The sequence below is a fragment of the Pezoporus wallicus genome, unplaced genomic scaffold (genome assembly GCF_028554395.1).
Source record: "Pezoporus wallicus isolate ANWC-B61680 ecotype Strahan unplaced genomic scaffold, APGP_CSIRO_Pwel_v1 contig_5087, whole genome shotgun sequence".
NCBI lineage: Eukaryota > Metazoa > Chordata > Aves > Psittaciformes > Psittacidae > Pezoporus > Pezoporus wallicus.
Window position 1 is genome coordinate 101951 of NW_026642916.1, and position 25506 is coordinate 127456.

Sequence of the window (25506 nt, forward strand, 5' to 3'; positions counted from 1 at the left end):
TGGTGCCTAATATCTCCTCTGAGATCACAGCTCTCTCATCTCTATTTTATCTTCTGCTCCGAACTCTCAAAACTACTGCACAGGGAAGCTTCAAGTCTGTGCAAGTATGGATACCAGTTAGAAAGAGGGGTTTAATAATAAGCAGGTTCATAATTCTGTTAATGACATTATATTGTTTGTACATATATTCTAATAGTATTTGATGTGAACAAGACAATTAAAGAATCATAAGTATTCCAGTTAAAATTCTTAGGATACGTGATTTGTGCTGTACTAACTACTGATTCTTCCCCAAAGACTTTAACAAAAATTTTGAGTGTTACAGTAAGAGCACTTACTGCATAAAATTTTTACGGAATTGCAATAAAAACTGGAAATAAAACCCAGCAAAATATATTAAGATTCATTTGATCCTCAGTACACATTAGTAAGGCTCTCATTCAGCGAGATAGTTCTGTGTAGACTGATGAGAGAAGACATGTAAGACATCAGTGGCAGATGAACAGAAAAATAAATGAAAAACACTAATGCAAGAAACAGAAAAAAGAAAATGAAGTATGGGATGATTATTCCTAGCTTATGAATCAGAAATGAACAGAAAACACTGTATAGCCCTAGTCTCTTTACAAATCTTCCCCCTGTTGTGAATCATCCTATTGCATCCAAAGTTGATGTCAGACTGCTACTTTACAGCCATGAATACAGTCATATACATTTCCTCTTTTGGCAAACTCTAGAAGGGATTGCCTGTACTTGGAAGATTTTCAAACTCTCTGAATCAAAACCTTCTCCTGCTTAGCTAGTGCTAGCTGATCTAACTGGGGCAGAGAGAAGGCCTACCGCTTTCTTCCACATCTGACAACCAAAGCAGCAGTAGGAAACACATCCTATACCTTCTATAACAATTGTCACTTTTGCTCTAGACTATATTTAAGAGTTCCATAAACTCCCACAGCATTATATGTGCTGTAACAGAATGACTGCTGAGCTCCCTCAGGAGCCAACAGTCTAAAGATCCAAATGAACACCTGGGTAATAAAATCTCCAAAGTATATCAAGTGCCAGGAATGCTGCTGCTATTACAGAAATACTGCTGATCCCCATTCATTTTGGAGAAAGAAGACACTTGAACTGAAAACCCTCTCTTTTAAATCAAAGAAAGCCAACCAACAGGAGAACAGGGGGAAAAGCCAGTACGTAAACTGCCATCTTGCTATTTCAGATCCAAGTGCTGTAAGTTAGCACAGTATTTAAGGAATATTTGTCTTCATGTGGGCTTTCAGATATGGCCTTCTATGCAAGCACTCAATGCATTATGTTTTTTGTATGAGTCTCCTGTGAAAAATGTGTGCCTCCTTATGTCACATTTCTGCAGATCAAGTGGTCCCCATGCAACCCTGCAACTGATACAGAGATTACCGGGAGGCTGTCATCTCCTCCACTGCATTCAGAAATATCCCAGGTATTCAGGCTTTACAACGAATGCCTTTCTCTTGTAGTGAACAATAATTTAAAAAGGAGTTCATTACCTCAAGTACACTAGGGCAACGTTGTTCTTTAATTAGCATTATTAATTTTAACACTACTTTTATGGTTTGGTTTACAGTCTATATGTTAAATGTAGCAGATGAAATATTGCCCTTCACTAAGTCCCATTAGCTTTGACAGAGAAATGGACTATTCTAGTGACAACCAACAGGCTGCAAATTCAGCAATCTTACACCAATTGAATAGAGACTGGGACTTAAGTAGTGGTAAAAGATAATCTATATGAAATAACGTGGAGCTCTAGTTCAGTTATCAGCAATTATATTTTTGGAAAGAGGTCAGCAAGTGAATGGGAATGCAGAGTAAACTATTATAGTTCCCTCACCCTTTGAAGTGGTGCATCCAGGTAAAGGGTGAGACACACGGCTTGGGCTGGGGGATGAAGGATGGGGATTACTCTGCAGCCACCCATGTTCTGTGGATGAAAATGCCAGTCATTGCAGGTGTCAATTCAGTATCTTTTGCAATCCATAGTATTTTTTTTTTTAATGAGTTATTACTTAAACAGGCTTTTTAAAGCACTGCTAGTATTTTATGAAAATTCCACTACTGCTGTTACAAAACCAGATTATCTAACCAAGTCCAATAAACTTTGGTACACAAGTATGAAAATAGCATTTTACTCCTACACTTCGTCCTCATGAACTAGTTTTAAGGGGAAGTTTTTTCCCTGTTTTCTTCCATGGCTTTATTTAAGAGATTTTGTGCTTCAAATCTAGGTACTCTGTAGAGCAAGCCTACAAGGGTACAATAGCTTGTGTTCCAGATGCCCATGTTACATTTTACACAATAAATGTGATCCTGTTTACTTGGTATTACATCAAATAATTGACAAAAAGGAAGATGGAACATACTTACTTTTGTACTTTAAAAAAAAGAAGCCAACTCTTCCCTTATGTCAGTGAGTCAGCTAGCTCTGGTGGCCACTGTTTATGTGCTTATGTATATGTCTGAAGACTCCTGAAAGCCACCAACGGAGTTAGGTAAGAACGAAACCACATTCTGCCTAATCATTTCTGGCATGTGACAAGATAGGAAAGGCAGGAGAGCTCCTGCAGGCGAACATGTGCACTGCACCAAGGCAGACTGTCCCTAATAAAGATACGGAATTCAGTATGACTGAAAAGTTCTTTCTGGGACCTGCAAAACCCCAAATATAAATTTCGATTCTAAACCAAACAAACAGCATCTGGACTGATGGGTACAACTGCCCAGATTTCACTGAAACAAAGAAAGAAAAGAAGTGAGCATTAAATCTTCAGGCTGTGAATAAATGAAGTAGGGTAAAATGCAAAAGTTTGCAAATATTGCACTGAATCTTTTCTGGAAATAGACTTACTTTTAGCTAAACAAATAAATCCCACAGACCATTAAAATATTTTCTTCCTTTGCAAATACATCTTTACTTCTGGAACAAAGGTGATGATGTCAAAAAGCTATCTTTTGTATAAAGTAAAAAATGTAACCACATATATTGCCCTTTTGTCTTGCATTAAATGCATACATTTCCATGTCTAAATTCAATTAAAGCGATTCAAGAAACAGTGATTCCCAGGCAAGTCAAAATTTGTGACTGGTGAACACTGCACTGACCCTAATTTACTGGACATGATTAATAGTGTTACCTGCCATAGTGTTACCTACAAAAAGGGGGAAAGAGGTTTGTCCTTTGTATTTAAATACAAAACCACCACTTCTGAAATCTGAACAAAAGATTTTTTAAAAACAGTTTATTGACCAAATTTCTGACTGACACACATTGCCATTTCTATTAGCTTCAGTTCAAGATTAGAAAGTACACACTTAAAAAGATATTTTTGATGTTTGCAACATGTCTTGGTAAATATTTTCATATTGCAAGAGGGATGCCTGATACAGTGTTGACACATCACGACAGTCACTGAAATGTTTCTCTGGTACTACTGAGTGCTCTAAGATTTATACTGTACGTGGACTTAGCTTATCCTCTGGAAAAAAAATCAAACCAAACCAAAACATTTCAGTACTTAAGTATCCAAGTCCCAGGTCATGCGACAAAATTTCCCTTTGTTTAGGCCTATCCTCAGGCATAGGCTTAACTTTAAGCACTGACTTTAATAAAGAGGTGCTTTACATTAAACATACGATTAAGAAGGATTTTGTTTTGAACCAAGTCCTGGGTTTTGCAATTACTGTTCTGGGGCACATAAGATATGTGCATTTGATTTTCTGTTCTAAATGTTGACTTTTTTTTTTCACTGCAGCAACAGCCCAGTGGCATAATACACGTCAGATTTGATTTATCTCTGGTTGCTATTATTTACTACAGAAACAATGCTCTAGCTACTACAATTCAGCACAGAGAGTGCTAAGCTATATTATATACTGTACCATAAAAAAATACCGAAGACAGTTTTTCCACAAGATACAGTGAGCAGAAGAAAGCATTTTTGTCTTTCTGTACTGTTATAACTATACTAGCTACCTGAAAAAACTAAAGATAATAGATGGCATTACCATTATATTCAGAGAATAATGGAATATTTAATTTTACATGAGTTCTTATAATTATGTATTGTATTAAGACCAATTAAATAACTCCCAAATTATTTCTGATATATGTCAAAATTAGCAATCATAGTCCCCGGGAATACTCCATATTCTCCATCAACTACTTGCTCTATAAATGCACGCGCTTTCTAGTAGCATATTCCCAGTCTTCCTGATTCACTCCAAGTTAACAATTTTGGTATTATCCTTAGTAATATCAGTACTGGATTCCCCCGGCTTTTTTTTCTTTTCACAAAATTTGCTTATGTATTTGCATGCAGCAATGCCTTCTTCTCTTCAGTATTATTCTTTTTTTCCTCCATGTGGTTTTCAGTTGGGTTTTGTCTGTTTGCTTCAAAATTCACCATTTTATTGCACTCTTCTGAAATCTACTATACAAATCTCTTTAAGCTGACAAGCCTAAAAATGAACATGTCAGTCCAAGAGTTAACCAATGCAGAATTCACTAAAGGCTGGCTACAATGTGACTTAAAATTCTCAGTGCCCTGGAGAGAAAAGCCATTCCTCCTAAATTGCTCCTAAGTGCCTAACTTCCCAAAAGATTCAAGGCAGAAGACATGTACAAGTCACCATTTGGTGGCCTTCAGAGGTGCCTAAATTAGTCATGGTGGATTTGGCCTGAAATAATTAAATTTACTTGTTCCTACACAAGATAACATGCATTACAGTATTACATCAGCATCACACTGTGTAATCCTATAAAACTTCTCGTTGCCTTGATCTTTTCTCCACCACCTCCCTCTCCTAACAGGAATTAGGTGGCATCAGGATCTGGCAGGTATGCCCTCTCTCTTTTTGTAAATGTTTTAATTTGCAATTTATAAAGGACAGTACTTAACATTATTTTTCATCAGTGGCATACACTCAGATTTCAGAGAGTCCTTCCCAGTTTACCAAGACAATATACTTAATTGTGTCATATAAACATCTGACAATCCTTTTGAAACTTCTCTTATTCAAAAAGACATATTGGCTCCATTTCTATCCATGAATGAGGTTTGCCCATGCTTCTTTGTCACTTACAACTACAAGAATGAAATGATTTATATCCACATTATTAAAATTTCTCAGCCATATCCAGCAATATATGGGAGCCATAAAGTTTGATCATATTCAATCTCCTTTCAGGAATGGTTCCTGGCCTGTGCTCTGACACCTGCACCATGTCTAGGACTTGTTAGGGAAGAAAGCTAGCTGACACAGGCTACAGGCAGCCACAGAGCGCAGGAGAACAGAAAATAGCATTCCAGTGCTGGGAAGGATGCTGTTTAATAATTGGAAGCAGTGGAGCCATATCAGACATGAAGAATATTGCAAGTACAAAGCACACAGCACTTCACCTCAGGTAGACCAGAAAAAGCAGTTATTACTGCATCTCATTTGTAAGCAAGAACTTCTTTAGACCTCAGTTCCTACCAGTACCCACAGCTGTGTGCAGTGACATTCAACTGTTGTCTAAATTCCAGTTCAGAATAGATGGATGTCAAATTAAAGCACAAACAGGCAACTAAAGAAGTCACAAAGTGACAGAATTTTACTCTGACATAAGATGAATCCACAGTATCAACACCTACAAAATTCCTTATGAATAAAGAAAGGCTGCATTCAAGCAGTTTCCTTAATGAATCCTTTTCCAGTGCTGAATGCAGCCATGATGCTGGAGGTGAAAAGATAAAGTCAGAGGACTCAGGTCACTTGCTAAAACAGGAGTCTGTCATCCCTGTTAACTTCTTTGGTGAATCTACTCTGCATCCATTTTTTTTCCTTTCTAATTCACATTATTCCTGATTACCTGTGAAAACGTCGTGTAAAATAACATCATTTACACATACGAAATAAATTCATGCATATGCAAGAAATGCAGATTTACTCTTGCAACTCATATATGCACAGAATTTTCAGGCAGAATTTAGGAAGCAAGTTCTGCAGATTTGCCTCCCCATGTCCGTAATAGTTTCTCCAACCAATAAGCACCGTTATCCTATCAAAGAAAGAGTTTGAGAGTTTGGATTTTCAGTGAATCCACACTGATTGCTATCATCACATTTAGTTTATTAGGTACTGAAGTTAAAATTATATTCTAATTGTCTGTATCTCCTACTTCCTGTCTTAGAATAAGGTACCAAATACATCATTTTTCACTCTTCTGACATCACCATACTATGTTTCTAAAACAAATTAAATATATTGACAGGTACTTCCCAGCAGCAGCCATGCTACTGCTAGCGGTGGATTCTCAGTGGCTAGTGTACAAATAGAGCTGTTTACATGCTTGCCACATAAATAGCAACACCAATCCCTGTAGCGTGCTTGTCCAAACACAATAAATAGATGCAGTTCTTTCTTTTACTGGCTATTTGTTGCATTCTTTAAATGGCTTTCCCTATTTTTCCTTCTTTGGCTAAGAAATTGAAAAAGGAACAGTGGATGACATTGGAAAATCAGAGTGACTGTGTGCAGCAAAAGGGACAGAAGCAAGAGTAACTTCCTCTGCTGTGCAGGCCAAGGAGTTCCTCAGGTGGACGCAAGCAGAGAGAAAAAGACTTTGCTGAGAACAAACCCAAGATTAGGCACACATTCAATTCTCCAACTCCTGACTGTCACAATAAAGAGGTTTGTACATTTAAGAACAGCATTTATTTGCAATGAATAGAATTTGCCTATCAAAAATAAATAACTTTAGTGCCTTTGAAAATTTTAACTGCAAACATCTTATTGGTTTCCAAAGAGACTCATGTCAGTAAGTGGCTAAATTACTTTTGTCACAGGATTTAAATTTGTAGGACAAGAAGCATTTTTGAATTTTAAACCAGCGGAACACAGTAATCTCAAAAATTACTCCTCAACTTCAAGCAATCTTTGGGCTGATCTTTTTCATAAATTACATAAATGAATAAATATCACACCAGTCTGAGATAGTCAGATATACAAGACTTCTATGTGTTCCAGTCAGAACTGGCAAATACAGCCTTCTACAGCTACCAGAGGACAAGAAGCAGTTGGAATGACAGGTTTTAAAGACAAACTAAAAATATAATTTTCTTTCAAGTAACAGTTACTCAGGTTGTTTTAACTTGCTCAGTTATTTTCCTGCACTGTAGTTGCAAAGAGCTCTAGAGTTGTCTAAGGTAAAAGATGCTATGTAAACCTAAAAATGGGTACATGTTTTCACCAGTATTTTGTGCAGTAGAGGGTACTGTTAATTCTGTCCAAGATGACAGTTACATAAACAGATTCAAGCAAACAGTATTTATATATAACAGCTAACCCTGTGCTTTGAAAGTAAAACAAGAATGCTTATTTTTTTATATTGTTTTCATTGCATATTTATATATTCCTTTCTAATTTCACTATCTGAAGTATCCATTTCCTTTCCATTATTGCAGTAATACTCTGTAAGTGTTCCTCCCTTTGAGCAATAGCTGCAAGAGGAGTATGTTCTGATGAAGAATGCAAACCAGTTATGAATGTGAGATAAAAATACCTTTCAGAAGTTATGCAATAATCATTGAACAATGAATCATAAGTGGTTTATTCAAAACACAGAGTGCCAACAATAACAAGTAAAACTACATCATAGCCTTGCTCTTCCCTTATTTTAATTGGTATTACCTGTTTATTTTAGGTTTTGTAAATCTTTATTTACCTAATTGAGATGTTGCATCTGAAGTGGCAAACTTGAGGTGTAAGTGAATAAATCTCTTAGCATTTCAGATAAAGCAAAAAAATAGGGACGTTCGATTGGATTTTTTAGAAAAGTATTTAATTAGGTTTCCTAGCATTGTTAGATGTCATCTTTTCAACTCAGCCTCCACTTTTGCTGAGCAATTTTGCACGTACAAAGCCATTCTCATTTGTCCAGAAATGAGAACTGTACCCTGTCCCAGAGATAAATTCCTGAATATAAGTGAAGAGTTTCACTGTCTGTAGCAGGAAATGCAGGATATTCAGCTATGCAGATCAGAATTAAAGTTGAAAGATACAATTTTAACATTCTTTTTGAGTACAAAACCGTACTATTCAAAAAGGAACAACTCTTTTACTATGCACATATCATTTGTTTATTCATACCAATAAAAATTGCATTTGAATGCCAGTTCAGTTTGTTTTGTTTTTTTTTTAATCCAGCATCACAATGTTTCCTTTCTTCTTACCCCAAGAACTGTAATTTGTACATGCAACTTATTGGTGCCAATTTGTTTGCTTTTATTTCAAAGTATATTGCATTTCTACTTCAAGTATGTGTGAAAATCATAACTCAAGTTAAAAATTATTAATGAAGGGATCAGACAGCTCACAAGTTTACCTGATTTGTATTAGAAACCAAATAGGTTAATTTTAAAAGTAAAACTATAGACAGGCCTAATTTAAAAAAAAAAGAAATTAGCAAGTATCCCATTCAAAATAGCTATTATGTTTATGCAAATGCAATACTATAGTGTCTATCACAACTGTGACAAAACTACACAATCTCCAGAGAGGAGATGTAACTAAACAAAAAAAAAAAAAACACCCCGAAAACCCAAAGAAATTCTTCCATTAGTAGATACACAAAATTGTAATTTCTTCTTTTTTTTTGAGAACTTCTCCAAAACAGCAAAGACTACTTGCTTAAAATATCTTTCCTATATTTATGTTAAACATCAGCAGAAAATGTTGTGTTACATATCCTGCCATGCAGAAATAGGCCTTTATGATCCTAACTAGATCAAAATACCCCAAAAATATTTACATGCACTTTTTTTATTCCTTTGAAAAATGATCAAAGGATCGTGAGGCACTTCTTGTCCTGGTATAAACACATGAATGTTTTTCTCCTCTAGGTCATTTGTTCTAATCTAATCAGGGTGATGGATAATGACTGTAAGTTAAACTGTTCTTTCTGCTAGCTCTGTAGTAGATTATTGGAAATGAATTGATGGTCCAATTCCTAAACACTGAATTGTGCGTAAGACTTTTTAAAGCATTTTGATTTCATTTGCACACCAACTTGACTAGTATAAGTCAAGTTGAACATGTGAAAAATATTTTGTAGAACAAGAATGTCGGACTACATCTATAGTTTCACACAAACATAGAGACTTTTGCTCAGACCCACGTTTCGCTGACTGCACACAGAACTTCACAGTACCTCTACTGCAGGGTGAGTCGATGGCTACAGAACAGAGGCTATAGTACAAGGATAAGTTCACCTTTGAAGAGTTTGGATAATACAAACAAGTCCCATGCAAGTCATTTGACTCTGCTACCCTGAATCTCTGTGCATCTGTCAAAGGTAGTGTTGATGTTTAATAACTATGCCACACAAATCAAAAAAATCAAAAAAGGGGATATTTTTCCCCTTCCAATTTGCTTTGCTTAATGGCCAGCTTTTTGGCGAAGCGACCAGCTTTTTTATTCTCTCTCTCTATATATCTATGTCATACCTAATACGATAAAATCCTCACTCAATGGTTGATGGTGTTGGCAATAATTACCAAGATAATGATATAGTTTCATCAATGAAGATGAAAATGCTTGTGTGTATGTAGAAAATATTGCAGAGCTAATTAGGGGGCTACTTTAAAACCCTGCTATATTTCAGAATATCTGCTTGTAGAAACACTGTTAATCTGCGTAGTAAAATTTGCCTTTATGTAGTTTATTTTAACTGGCTTTTGAAGTAGCTTAACCTGTGCTAAAGCAATTTGTTTTAGAGCAAAGTAAGTATTTCTACAGACAAACTTAAGGTATTGTGTCAATTTTTAACTGCGTTCATATATTAAGATTCTTAATCTCTTAATAGGAAGAAAAAAATGTTCTATCACTAAAGTGAGCATGTAACACTAGGAAAATTCTCAAGTACTATAAAAGGAATGCATAACTAGAATGATCCACAATTACATAAAAATATTGTAAATTATAGACCAAAGCACTACTGGATGTAATGATGCTGATCCCACTGTTACCTTCTCAGTACCTGGACCAAAGTACTAGAAATAAATCAGAATCAGAATGATCAGGTATTCATTGTGAAGACAGTCTCTGTTAGATAACTTACAGAATCCAGCACAACAGTGTTTGAATTTTGCATTAGGTTTTGGTCACTACAATAGGAATACTTGTAAAAATAATGGTTAATATAACCACCACTGCATAAAAAAAAAAATAAATAGAAATGCTCAGAATCTATTTTAAACATATAGGAACTGTTCAAAAGGTATGTTTGTTTTTTTTTCCTCAGTGTTATTTCACTGATTTTCTCCAGTCAAGTTCAGAATCTCGTATTTTATGAACATTCAAATCATTATGAAAATTTCTTAACTGTTTGAAGAAGGGCAGTATTCAAATCACATGGATGAGTAAAAAAAGTAAGTGTAAATTATGCACTAAGAAGTGCGTATACATTGGAAGAATCCTGGACGCCCTGTATGTTTTCAATCCCACCACAATTTATTGATTCCATCACAATTTTATAACTTGTATTCATAATAAATACTTAAAACATGAGTGAAAATATATTCTTTATAATATATTATTTGACTTCAAAAAGTACAAAACACTTTTGAGTACAAAATACTTTTGGTGTACTCTACTAAAATAATGAACAGAACATGTATGTTTACGTAGAAATTGGTGTGTGAATAAATCTAATGGCTTAGACCAGTAAAGTGAAAATTTGACAATGGGATACAGAGAAACCCTTTCCAGTATGAGCATTTATATCCTTTTCTACATTATAATTTTTAACATAGCTGCTTCTGGTTTCATTTATCCATCCAATGACCTCAAGCAACACAGAAAAATACACCCAAATCCCCAGTAGTGAGCCTTTGGTTTCAATCATGCCCCAAAATAATAAATTTTACAATTACTGTATTATTTGCATCAAGTGTGTACCATCTTATCAAACATGAATGATTTTACTGGTTTATGACCTACCTGCCCTTCAACTTTTGCTGCCTTGTTGCGCTCTTATCACTGAGAATGGCAAATGAAAGTGCCCAGCTTTCATGCAGTCTCCTTTTTTTTCACTTCATGTCCCTATCACAGATTGTCTGAATTAATTGGTAATAATCTTCTGATATGAGTTTGCATAGAAATATTTTTAGCATTTTTGCTTTTATGCTATGTATTTCTATGGCATTAATAAACTAGAGCAATATAGGGATATATTTTCTGTAAGGTTTTTGTAATAGTTTTTTTGTATTTTTAATCCAATTCCTTTTTACAACCTGGCATTTTATTTGCTTCTTGCTGGCTTTGTACATTGGGGGATACTTTTCCAGGAATTATTTGAATTATTCCATGGTCTTTTTTCCTCAAGAAGAGTTCAAATTTCTCATAATCTACATCGCCTTCCTCGTCTATCATTTCCAAGGTTCTGCACTGAACATGTCCATTGGAACACAGTGAAGGAACCACCAACCTGACACAAACCTAAGCAGATTCACTCATATGGCACAGTAAAAGCTCCACATAGAGATACTGGTTTAAATTTGTAGCTATTGTGTTAATGGCACAACTTAAAAAGTAAGCTCACCCAGTTGTTCCATTGTGTTGACACTGCTCTGCAGCTTTCAATTCAGAGCAAGCTAGGTCAGAAGCAGACTTTTTTTCTGGACCATGCACCACTGTGCAATGTGGGCATACTTGGTTGTTGGAAACTTGATTGATCTAAACCATTTTCTGTCATCTGCAAATACCGCATCATTTCTCTCATTTCAGCTAATTAATTCTTTTAACCCCATGGATCTCTGCATAAACACTTGGGGAACTCTGCTTCTGCTAAAATGTTTTATTTATCCTTATGAATTTTTACCTTGGGCAGAGAGTCTGGTAATGCTCTGCTCTGTGTCAACACTTGCTTACTTTTGTAGCTTCTTCTACTAAACAAAAGCAATGTTAAAGGCTTTTTTTTGACAGTTCAAATACACTATATTGATTAATTCCCACATACTCTACCAAAATTCTAATAGCTTGACAATCTTTCTGTGCAATTATCCTGGACAGATGCCAGCTACTTTATTCCTGAACCCCCAATGTTATAATTTTGTGTCCTATGCTAAGATTTCTCACTGGTTTCTACTGTACAAAATTTTCTAGCACTTTTTTAAACAATAAGCACATTATCTGTCATTTGTTATCTGTCATTCTTTGGTTACTAGCTTTTGTTAGAAACTGAAAATTAAAGAAACACAAAAGCCACTGACTTCTAACTTGTTTTAGTCAATTTTTCAACAACATCCTCTTCCATGACTTAGTCATGCACATTTATTTGAAATGGCTACCTGGGAGTGTGGCTTTCTGAATATGGCTTTCTTCCTCCATCCCTCCCTTAGTAAATATAAATGCAAGAAACAGTTTAGAGTCTCTGCAATGTCCCTGTCCTCACTAACTGCAGCTCAAGAGACCCACCAACTCTCTACTAGCTTACTACACTTGACGTCTTAAAAATTGTCTATATTCACATGCCTTTGGCTATTTCCCCTAGTCCCTCTTATCTCCACTAATTGCTATCCTAGAGTTTACCTGCTAGAACTTATGCTTCTTTTGTGGTTGTTTTGCTTAAGAACATTTCTTTTTTTAAGAGACCTCTTTAGTTCATATAGGCTTTGTATTCTGCAATATACTTTTTCTTCTTTGCTACTGATTTTTTATATGTCCATTTTTATACATGCTGCAACTTTTTATACAGTATTTTTGCTGAATATGAAGGTTCTGTTTCATACTTTTTTTTTAAATCATTTTACTGACAAACTGATTTTGATATGACCTTCTTTAGTAAGAAGTTGAATTTAATTTTATTACAGCTGCAATTACCCAGTGGCTCAACGAAAGTTCCTTCTGAATCAAATTCCTCTTAAGAATTCTTCTTGCTTTATTAATTATTAATAATTATTTACTCATTGTTACAACTATTGTGCTCACTTTCTTCTCTTTGCTCTTGTTATTTGCTATACAACTATAATATAAAATTTTACTAAAGAAAATATTAAACAAGAGAAAATAAAACAGTGAAATATTACTCTTGTTTTGTAGCAGTTTTAGCTTTGAGCTCAAAGAAAAAAAGCAAAATTAAACCTGGATTATTAAGTGTGGATTATGTAATATCACTCCTTTATATTGTTTACTTCCCACATTTTACCTCCAATTTTTATGCCCTTGTCCAGGAAAGTGTAAAATGTAGACCAGTGTCTATATGTAAGCACGTTGTTCAATAATACTGCTTATGTTAGCTGAACAAAATATAAAATCCCTAAACTGTCAATAAAATAGGTATTTCACTGTTGTTTCAAATAAAACTCCCAGGCCTAGAATAAACCAGAACAGAACTACCCTTGTTGTGTCACCAGATAAAATCACCGTTGTAATGCACAGACTACATCAGAACTCTGTTTTGATTAGAACATTGGTGCTACAAAACAGATTTTTAAATGAAGTGATGGAGATTGAATTAGTACTGCTAGATTACATCTTACTACTAAGATTCTTAGATGTAAATGATGGAAGACCATCTTGGGAAAAACAGTTATGAGTTGTTAGGTCATAGTTAAGTGAAGTTTCACACTGGTCTTTAGAGTACAACCACGTGATTGACACCTGACAGCCTACACAAAATAAGCTGATCATATCGGGACACGTTTTTTAGGAATGGCATTCACATATGAGAATTAGTTTCCAAATTTAGAAGTTTTCAGTATAGCAAAACTAAATAGAGTGAAGTGGCAAAAAGACCTTTCTCAAAGACTGAAATACCTAGAGAACTAATTAAGATGGGAGAACTGACCTGTCTGTTCTGAGTATGATCTGTAGCAAAGATCTTCACATGCCAGGACTGCCAGTGCAGCACCCCTCAAAACAACTACACACTTTATTAAAATAAAGAAATTAATATGATTCAGTGAGATTCTTTTTTTTTTTTTTTTTTTTTACTCTGATCTGCTGTCCTAAAGGACTTCTGTTGCTTTAAAAAGGATATGTGTTGCAGTGTTAATGTCTTTGGCTTATTTGGATGAGATAAACATTGTAAACTCTTGAAGTCAAGGAGATTAAAGTCTCTAATAAAATACAGAAGGCTGCTAAGTAGAATGAAAAGACATATTAGATCAAAGTATTACTCAAGGGTTCTACAACTGGCTGAGACTCCAAAAGGAATTATGAAGATCTTTTTGAGATCTATCACACTCTTTCATACCACCCAACCATAGTCAAAAGGATTACTAAGGAAAAAGGCAAGATTTTGGAACAAGCAGAAGGCACAGAAGAGCACTGACAAAAGTCAGTACTATGTAGGCTGAAAGATGATCAGACTGAAGGCAGAAAGTTTTGACTTCTTCCTTGCAACCCTGAATGCTAACTATGTTTATAGTTACTTCAAAATAATACACACACTGTTTATTCACAAGATACTGCTTAATCATAAAAAGAAGCTCCTAGGACAGCTCTCTCAATTTTAGTCTCAAAAAATGTTAGCTGGGCGATGTCAATGTTTAAACAATCTATCCAAAAAAACTTTGGAAATAATCCAGCATCAGAAAATAAAATTGAGCAACTCCCCCACTGATATCAGCTAACACTTTTGTTGTTGACTATCATGTCATACTAAAAACAACCAAGGTTTTGTCTTTTTTTCAAAAGCACTGAACAATGCCTTCTTCAGCGGTGCCTGAATCCAAGAGAAGCCATTTTTCCCCACTGCTCCTAAAATGATGTCTGTATTATCCCTACTATGAATAGCAGAAAGAGCTAATTTTTATTCCCGCAAAGGGAACGCTTTCATGCGGCTTTTTGAATAGTACTTACTCAAATATGGTGGTTTGTAAGGCGCTCGTGTATTAGACAGCAGTCCATCCAACTCCTTCCTTTCCAGAGTGTTGTGAAGGGCCTTCTCTTTGCCGAAAGTGGAGAAGGACCTTTCTGCACCCGGCTGGGCTTCTGGTGTTTCAAACACTTCAGTGTCTGGAACGGAGTCCATGCCAGGTACATGCAGATTGCTGCGGTAATCTGCAGCTTGGCGTCCATCGGATGGAACAAAGGAAGGCATCCAGCACCGATCTGAGTGGCCCAGTGCTTTACATTCCTCTGTGCAATTGGAGAAGAGATCCATGCCTGCAAGCATGAGAGAAAAAGAAACTACACATATAAGCTTCAGCATCATGAACAGCTGCTGACAGATAAGAAAGATTATGCCAAGACAAGAGAAAAGTGGAAAGAGGAAGTAAGAACTTCTTCCACTACTTTCATCTCCTCAACAAAAAAAACATCTGATTGTCCAGTCTTCAGGATTCAAAGACAACATTTAGTAAGTGTAACTGAATTCCAGAATGTCACACGCACACACAAAAATATCACAAGAAGAAAGGTGTTGGAAAGTCTATCTCAACTTGCAGATCTCACTGTTCAGAACCCATTAAAATAAGGTTCAGTTCCACTTGTAAGTTGATGTCTGTGATTCAGCAGTTGAAAATACTTGTTTAAGAACACGAAGGAATTGTTTCTACATAAATGTATCTCTGACCAAAGAAATTAAATGTCCTGATTAAGGAACCACATATTTCATTTATGAGAATGAAATATTAATGAGTTCTATAAAGGAACTATCTGTGCATATGTTAGTCTCCAGACAGAGCCTACTGATACTAAAAGCAGATCTTACAAAGTAGGAATACAGCTTTTAAGTGATCAGGATGGCTTATTTAATTGTTACATCATTCAGAGATAGTTTCACTGCTACTGCAGCAGCCCTTACTATTGTAAAGTCATCCAAGTAAGGGGACAGAATCCTATAATAAATTACTGTAATTAATGGTACAAAAGTAGCTGTAGTCCGATGTGACATGGCTGTGGATACTATTGACAAAATAGTTAATGCTTCCCCTATATAAGTAACTGTTAGTCCCTGCCAACAGAGAACTGTTTGCTTACAAATCTTTTAAGGCTATTAAGATTTCAAATGACAAGTTATGCTTCTATTGATTACCTTCAGATCAGCTTTCCAAAAGAGTCTTTCCTGATTGTGAGTCACTAAGTTGCCGGATTATAATTGTTTTGAGAGGAATGGTGTATGAAATCATAAGCATAGAGTAAAATAAACACCAGCGTATCCAAGTTGATGTTCAACATCGCACCGAAAAGCAGAACAGTAAAGAAATATCTTTTTTCTGGTATAAAGAGGACTGAGTGTCTTAGAATAGCTGCATGTCAAAACTGAACTAAATCTGTTATAAACATTGCATTTACAAGCATTGCATTAGAATTACAAAAAAATGTCACAACTTGCAAGAGAAAAAGGCAAAAATTTTGAACATCTGTAATAAGATTCATGCAGTGTAGCTCATCCACCAGCCAATACTGTAAAGAACTGGATTAGCTTGATATCCAATGAGAGGATTAGTATTAAGAATTCTACCACTGTTTTGAACCATAATTTGACTTATATTAGTAATATTTATGTGGTTATCTCACACTACAAATAACAATCTCTTCAGCAAGCAAGAATCCTTCTGAGCTATCAACAAGTGATTCAGTACTAAAGGCAGTTATTTCGAAAAAAATATGAAGGAAGAAAAAAAGCTTTTCATCTCAGATTAATCTAACTTTATAATGAGTTTTTAATTTTAAATTAAGTAATACACAATGCTAGGTCCAGTTTTGATTAGAACCTTGCATTGATAATTGGCATGCAGAAGTCTGAAAATAAATTACTGATTAGTGAACTGTTGAAGAACACAAATGTGAACTGCAGATATGATTAAGGAATCAGATGAACATCATCAGGCAAGCCGTACAAATTGTAGAGTTCTAAATTCCGTAGTGGTAGTAGCTATCAAAGATTGAAAAGAAAGATTTAGATGTGGGCTTCCCAGAAGGAAATTAATATATAACAATATCTATAAAACTGTATGTTTGTGTATCTTTTGTGATGAAATGTCTGCATAAAAATATATTTTATGCAAGACATTTTATGAATCTGATGACCGTTTTTCATTCAGAAGATTTCACTGAAAATTAACACAAAATGGTTATTTCAATGTTCAGACTTCCCAGCAAAGTTATATGTAAACACATATATATGTTTTCCTACTTTTAATAGGAAAATTATCACACATTTGCTAACAGTGTATCAGTGACCATATTCATTCAACATTTCACGACAGACAGCAGGAGAAAGGAAAACTTATTGTTAAATATTAAATTATATTCTTTAGTCAGTGAGGAGGTAGATATTATAATATTATTGGGTTTAAGATATATAGTCAAAGACAGACCCTTTCTTTCCCCATAGTGGATTTTTATTTCCTCTGGAAAATTACCCTCCATTTTACTATTTTGTTTTCACATCAGCTGCTAAACTGCAAAATGCCTCTATCCAAATATTATTTTTCTAGTTCCCTTTTGAATACTGCTTGTCTGCTGCAGTGCACTGAATAGCATTATATAACAGTTTATTATAAAGGAGATGTTACAGCCACTATAAATCAGGATTCTGAATAAACAAAGTAATGAATGTATGAGACATAAAACGCAAGCTTACATGACAAACTTCCCTCCCCCCCCCACCCCCGTTGAAGGAAAGAATTTGTAAAATAAGAAAAATTATATACATATAAATCTGAATTTTAATATGCACTGCTGGAACACACAGCCAGAATGTAAATGCTTGTTTAGGATGGGAACACAATGTTCAAAGAAGCCTGGGCTGGGTATTCCTTGTACTTGAATCACTTGCAGTATTCCCTAAGAGTTTAAAGGACGCAGATCCAAGCCCTTGGTTTTAGCATTTTGACAGGAGAGAAATTAAGATTGGCAGTCTGAATTTAAAATCCCTGGGCACCCATGTATATTTACATTGACTTTGTTATGAATGCTGGCTATGCTTCCTCCACCTGTTTCCTGCAGGTCATGGTATAGAATTCTCTAACTGAAAAACATTAAAAACACCAGGCAGGGCTATTTGCTATTTTCCAAGAAGGAAGGATATATCATGCTTAACGAAGTAAGACATTCAGCACAGAACTCCTTCATACGCCAAGAATCATGTTCTTGATTTATAACAAAAAGAAATGTTCAGCAATATAACACTTCCATCTCATCTCCCTCATAAATCTGGTTACATATATGATCCCTCAGAACTAACCTATCATAATTGCAAATCCACATTACAGGAAAATGCTTTATATTTTTCATTTAGCTATCATATTAGACCTTGCACACAGTTAAACTGAGATTTTAAAGGTTACTCCGAATTACGAATTTCAAACGTCCTCTGTGGATACAAAGAGAGTGCACTTGAAGTGCTGCAAAATGATAAGTACTGCACTGTTTCAAATACAGTATACATATAAAAGCTCATGGCAAAGGACACTAGTTCATTCCTGTTTGCTTAAATCTTTATTACTAGAGAGGCCAGTGGCAATATGAGCTCTCACACAACTCTAACTTTGCAGATTTTGAAGGAAAATGAACCTCTGCCCCTCCCTCCAATGAAATCCAAAACTAGGAAAGGACTTAAGTATCTGATATCTGCATCTGAACTTCCTGAACATAGGTGCTTTGAATCAGATACGTGGCAGTGTTGCATTTCTGAAGCATAGTCCCAGTTCACTTCTTTTTTTCTATTATAAAAGGGGAAATTAAAATTTTCTATTTTTATTTAATTCTAATTGGTTTTAAAGACAATTTAGGCCTCAAACCATTTTAAAATAATGCATTCTTTCTTAATTTAATTAAGAGAGAAGAGCCATATACCAAGCCTTTAGAGTAATAAATGAACACGTTCATATGTATTACTGAGTAAACAATGTAATAAAAAGATACAAATTAAATGTTGACAACATATTTTCATAGTATTGTTACTGAGAAGTGGTTTTTTTTCTCCTACATGTGTAATTTTTTTCCATAACTTTTACTTGGAATTAAATGGCATTTTCTGTTTCTTCCATGGTACCTTTTCTTAGAAAAAACTAGCTAGATGCGAGATATGCATGTTGTAGGGAACCAGGCCTCCTTTTCAGAGCTCCATTACCAGAACAACTATTTGGTTAGTATAATCTTCAGCAGGTTACTCATTTCCCTATGATTCATGTTTTGTGTCAGTAAATAAGGATAATGATGTTAACTTCCTTTGTAGAAGCCTCTGTCTACTGAAGAACTAGACTTTATGAAAGAGAGTTGTTATCACTCTTTCTTACTACGTAATTGGTGTGCTGCCTTGGAGAAAACTGACTTCATCTGCATGAGAACATGAATAAAGACCCAAACATCTTCAATATTCAGCTCTTCCAACTTCAAAGCCTTATCTGGACCATTATTAAGCATGTAGCCCAAGGAAAGAAAATAAAAAGAAACTGCCCTCAACTTGAGCCAAAGCACTCTTCTAAGCCATTTTAATGTTTGCTCTCACTTTATCCAAGATAGACTCTTAGCCGAAGTGATCTTCAAAACTGATTTTGACTGTCACTCTGTACAGGCTCAGAACAAATACTGGCTTTCTCTGTCCCTTCATAACTAAAATTCTTCTTCTGACTTCTCAAATTCTTCTCTGTATGAACACTAAAATATCATAGCTTTTCTCCAATAATGCATACTAACCATCTTAGGGTTTACCTAATCTGTACTAGAGAGGTGTGGGGCAATATTTCACCCTGTGCCTTTGTATTAGACCCTTATCATTTCCCTTCATAAAGTCGACTAGTGGAAGCCTGATTTTAGATCTCAGCCAATATATACTGTCCAGGGGATTATATATTAAGCTGATGTATTTTATAGTATATACATGACAGTACATACTTGGCTTCCACATCTTGAATATTCCCTCCCAAAGTGCATTGAAGCAAAGGTAGTATTTTGAAGAAGTCTGCCTGTGTGGCTTGAGAAAGCTGAGTAGCTAGTGAGCAGCCATATGAAAAATGTTGATGGCATGAGTCCAGATCTTGCAGGACAGGTGTCTAATCATACAATTTAAACATACATGCATGCAGAGTATTAACTGGCACCCAAGCTGGCAATTTCACAAGGGAGGCCAAGAATTTAATCAACCATAGGAAATAAACTAACCTCATGCTTAGAAATCACTCCTACAGAACATGATTGAAATATAGTGTGTTAATAATAGGTAGTAGTGTTGTATTAGGTGTATTTGTTCTACAACAAATAGTAGCTTTTGTTTCAACAATTTTCAAAGAAGAGCACAAGTAATTAGAATACACACTCTGGGTTTGAGAAACACCTCCTCTGCTTGCCAAAAACATCTTGCACTTCTTCACTTTCAGAAAGTTGTTTTGCAAAAAGCTTAGATTCCTATCCCAGTTAATGAAATGACTACTCAGTCCATGAAAATTAGGCTCTTGAGTACCCCACTACTTGCCATTCCCCGCTAAATGCAGATGACAGTACTTTTATACTTCATGGACATTAAGGTAGGTAAGAAGATAATTAGGAGGCATTCAGGTGGTACCTTAAAGGGAACAATACAAATCTCTTACATACACTCCAGCATGTTTCAAACCATGATTAAATCACTATTAAGAAAATACATTTTGTGAAGAGGTGAACTAAAATCTTATTTCAAAACATAGTAAAACATATTGTCACTAAATAACTGTGCAGGATAAATCTACAAAATGGTTACAGATTTTCATCCTGCATGTTCTTCTTCACAATTAATAACTGACTGTGACCATGGCTAGTCAGCTTGGCTAGCAATGGATTACTACAGAATAGCTACTTGTGTGCCACAGGACTGTTCACTATTGACAGTAACAAAAGTCATGTACAGAACAGTAAAATCATGTTTTGTAAGCAGAACATGCTGCTGATTAAAACTGGTATGGAGTGAGTTCTACTTGTCAATGTGAATTACCTACTGAATATTTTTGGATGAAAATGAAATGCTTTGGAAAACGAATAGGATGCTGCATGTTATCAGAAAACAGAAAAAAAACCAAAACAAACCAAAACCCAGAACAGCCCAAATTTCTGCCATGTTATCAACCACTCTGTTTTCCTTCAATAATTTAGAAGAAATTGATCAGAGCACCAGAACAACTGAAAAACTGGGAAGGCGTTCCCTCAGATATACCCTTTAGCCATTCAAGATTATGCTCCTATTTTTCCCCATAAATTTCACCACAAGAGTGGTGAAAGAGTGAAGTTTTTGTATCAAAATATCTCACCATTGCTGAGGTCAAGGGGCACAGTCTTTGTGTCATGACAGCAGGATTCAGCCCAAAAGTTACAGGAAAACTGTATTCGATGTATGTAGAAAACTAAAGCAGTTTTTACAGATACCTGTATTTAAATACTTATCTAGAACTAGCATTTAAAAACTGTGCATGTGAATTATTGTCAAATCACAGCACCAGTATGTTAAATTGGAAGTTCTGTGTATTTGACGTTTCAGTTCAAACAGTGACTTGTAAGTAGAGCAAACTTAATTATCACCTTTCATTACTTCATATGTAATCACCATGGAAAACACAGAAGTTCATAAATCAGATTCTTAAAGATTTGAGATTATTTTGAAAATACAGAGGTTTTTTTCTCCTATTTTGATAAAACAGAGATGATGAAAGTGAAGTATTTACCCAGCTAAAGACTAATGCCAAGTTTGACTGTAGTTCCAATGTTCATATCTGAGATATAGACTACTTTTAAAATGGAGAGAATAAAGAGCAGAGGCACAATGAGTACCGAATGCATCTAAAAGAGAATAGCTTTCAGCTGATGTGCAACTATATGGTTATATTCCCACCATCAGTCAAATCCATCCCCTTCTGCAGATGTTTATTCTTTTCTCTCCTGTTTGGTTATTATGGTTCATTATGTTGAGGGACTAAGCTGATTGAAATGTTAATTGAGATGACTGCTGCAGTAAAATGTGTAAAGGAAAAAAAAAATGGAATGCAGGGAGGGCAGCAGAAGAGGGAGCTTTTTATAACTCAGTAGCACTGATTGCTGCATCAGAAACAGTGCAAAAGAAAGTGCGGGGGGAGTCTAAATACACTGCTTTTTAAAACAACAATAAATCATACGCCATATATAGGCCAAAAATGAAAGAGGCTCTGTGTTCAGATGTAAACTTCTGGCAAGACCTGGTTTGTTGTCAGGTTCCCAGACACAAAATAGACACTCTGTTCACTTAGCATGAAGCCCTGCAAGAAGCAGGGAGCTCCGGAGACTCTTGGCTCTTCTCAAGTCTCATTAGGTCTGCATATTAATGACTTGCAGCAATATAAAGGGGCCCTCTTCCCCTGGTGCCTGTGTTTCCCATGGTTAAGGGCACAGTGACTACAGCAGCAAGAATCACAGAATCATGGAATAGTTAGGGTTGCAAAGGACCTTAAGATCATCAAGTTTAAACCCCCCTGCCATCGGCAGGGACACCTCACACTAAACCATGTCACCTAAGGCTCTGCTAAAAAAAAATAAATAGGGGAGTTTAACAGAGCACACGGGTGAGACAGCACTGCTGTGACAGTACTGAGTCCCTTCCCCTGGTGTCTTCTAAGATGGGGGGCAGGGGAAAAAAAACTTACGACTGGAGAGACTCTGGCAGGACTTTGTACGACACACTTGTAGCGGATCCTTATACATGATAGAGCAAACAAGGGAAAAGAAATCACTGTATTAAATTAAGACACACCAGACTGTTGGAGACTGTGGTAGGGAAGAAAGCACAAGCATTGGTGGCTAAAACGCAGTGTGAGGGTGAGAATGAATTCTAATGCATAGACTGTAAACAAACGTTCCTTTCAGAAGAAAGCTGACGGTATGAGAGCAAAGACAGAAAGCTGTACACATGGAGATAACACAGCAATGTACGTATTTTTGAGGTGAATCAAATCACAGTCTTTTAAAGCACTTATTTTTTTTCTCAGGACTGAGAGAGATGTACTTAGGAATACCTTGGCCTTATTAACATGGAGATCACTTACACTATATGGCGCCTCAATTTGAATTAAAAAACAATCCTCAAAAAATGCTACAGTATTACACATTCAGAGCACCCAATGTGTCTCCACTGATCCCCAGGAAAAATCCTCACAGTCTGGCTGTCATTCAATCCCTGGATTCATTCTTTCCCTTGGGAACTCCCCCTGCACTTCACACTGCCATGCCAGCTGAAGTGCCAACTAAACAAAATTGCCTAGTGCTTTGAAATTCTGCAAGGCTGTCACTGGAAAAAAATGCATTAAAAAAGGTAGCAACAACTTTGTTTTAATGTGCAGAAAGTTTTGCTACAGCAAATGATGCAGAATAACATACTAACCCCACCTTTCACCTCCTCCCCCCAATGAGTAAAATGAACTCTGCCCCATGAATAAAAGGGGTTGAAAATCATCTCCTTGCCCAGGTAGATGTAGTAGCAAGCTGACTTAAACCCAGCCTCCCCTACAATATGCTCACATTATTTATGCCACTCTTGTATTATATTCCTATAAATAACTGTTCTTTTTTTCTAGGGTCTTTACCTAAAGAGCTACTATTTCCATTCTCTTTTCAGACTTACCAGAGGATTGACCTCGATTAGTGGCATCATGATCACTGTCTCCTTGCTCACTGTCTCCATGACCACTGTCCTTAGAGCTTACTATGTCTGCTTCCTGGAATGCAGAACTAGACACAGAAACATCTTCACATTAGAATCATGAAAGAGGAACTCATAAAACATTCTTCTGCCATCACATGGCCAAACACGGTGCTGCATTCACCCACTCGTGCCTGCTGCACTGCTGCTGCAGAGGTGCTCTGCCCACCATTAACAAAGCTGGCATTTTCAGACCTCAGCACGCTAGCTGAAATGGACACTAAGTGTTAGCATTCTGTCTGGTTTTCATGCAATCGGTATAAAGAATTTCGCAGCTTTTACTTAAGCTGGATAGCTCCACTTTACCTCGAGAAGCCTAGTGTTTTCTGGAAGACCCTACAGAACCATTCTTAAGTATTTAAAGCACATTTTAAACTGATACAATATGAGATTTTGTTCTTTTTTCAGCTGGTTTTGAAACCAGTTCAGAAAAGCTACAAATCAAACTCCTTTAATCGATAGTGTTTTATTTAGTACAACTACACGACCAATTTCCCATGGCTTTACTGGTATTTTACATCTGCAGTAAACACAATTCTGCACCCCATTCAGACTTGATAAAGCATGCACAAGGAAAACAAGGCTAAGGGGATCATACCTGTTTACTCGTCGGGGTCTGTCAACTAGGTAACTGAGCTCAGCACGCTGATGTTTTGTCTAGGAAAAGAAAATATTGGGGAGTATTTTAACTCTTTGATATTTCTATAACCAACCTCAGAAAATATACCAGAGAGCCTCACCATATTCACTATAAATGGTAATGTTTAGCTGTGAGTAGGCCTACACAAGCTGTTTCTAGGATGTTAAGGGGGCGAAAAACACAGCTCTTACTCGCACAGATGGGAAGGCATGAAGGTTTTTTCCTGAGTTTTTCTGGGGTGAGATTCTGACATGTTTTCGCACAGTGCATGTTGTCAAGCAACACAAGGACTCCCACAAAACCCAGCAGAACTATTTCTAGAGTTGTGTACTACTTAGTCTGAGAGAAAACTTACTGTAATCTAGTTTTCAGCCTGGGTTTAATTCCAAGTATATAAAAATAGAGGGAGACAGTACAGTTACTGCGCCCTAAGGAAGAAAATACTTTGACATACTCTCAAGCCCTTAAAAAGGCAACAGAAGACAAGACTTTCATAAGTATTTTGAGGAAATATCAATCTTACAAGCCAGTATTAGGAATTTTACTGCAAAACTCAATGCTTTAAAAAATGTCACTCAAACCACTTTTGCCAGGCTGGGCCAGTATTCATGTTTCAGTATTCATGTTGATAGGGAATGTGTTGTTTACACTAGTGCACAGGCAGAGAGGTACTGAGAGCTTGTATGAGCTAATCCAGTAGAAAATGATTAACAGGGTAGTATTATGGCATGGCGTATGCTTTGATAGAAATTTTCTACACACGAGGTAACACAATGCAGGCAACATGTTTAACGGGAGGGGATGTTAAGTCTCTGCATATAATTTCACGGAAACTCTTGATGCTTTCCTTTGTGAACTCAGCTTTGGGTTATAAAGAGCTGTTCAGATAGAGGAAAGAAAAGTCAATTAGTAAACCCTAATCCACAAATTAATTAAAGTTGCTGCTAACTGTAGAGATTGTCACAGTCCCAGAGGGGGGTTCCCCCAAAGCCTTAATCTTACATCCAAAGATTCCAAGAAGAAAAAAAAAAAGATGTTTAAAGTGTTTCTTCAGACACCCCTGTGATTACGCCTCTGAGCACACACACACACTCCCCCCGGCCCAACCCAGAGGCTACCCCTCTGTAGCTAACGGTCTCGGAGGATCCCTGCCCCCCCACCCGACGATGCCCGGCCGGGGCCAGCTCCTCTCACACCC

The 25506-nt window shown here is 36.2% G+C and overlaps 1 protein-coding gene across 5 annotated transcripts in view; it reads right to left on the reverse strand.

Moving 5' to 3' along the window:
* PCDH10 (protocadherin 10) overlaps positions 1-25506 on the reverse strand; it is a 33420-nt gene that overhangs the window by 4086 nt on the left and 3828 nt on the right. For 2 of the 5 annotated variants that reach the window (XM_057433215.1, XM_057433214.1), the window contains exons 2-4: positions 24267-24325; positions 23591-23697; positions 14884-15213 (exon numbers count right to left, since the gene is read on the reverse strand). In XM_057433215.1, the coding sequence (XP_057289198.1) occupies positions 14884-15213; positions 23591-23697; positions 24267-24325 (496 nt within the window). Of the gene's footprint in view, positions 1-1873; positions 1964-14883; positions 15214-23590; positions 23698-24266; positions 24326-25506 lie in introns of all 5 variants that reach the window. The other 3 variants (XM_057433213.1, XM_057433211.1, XM_057433216.1) reach the window with 3 other exon arrangements.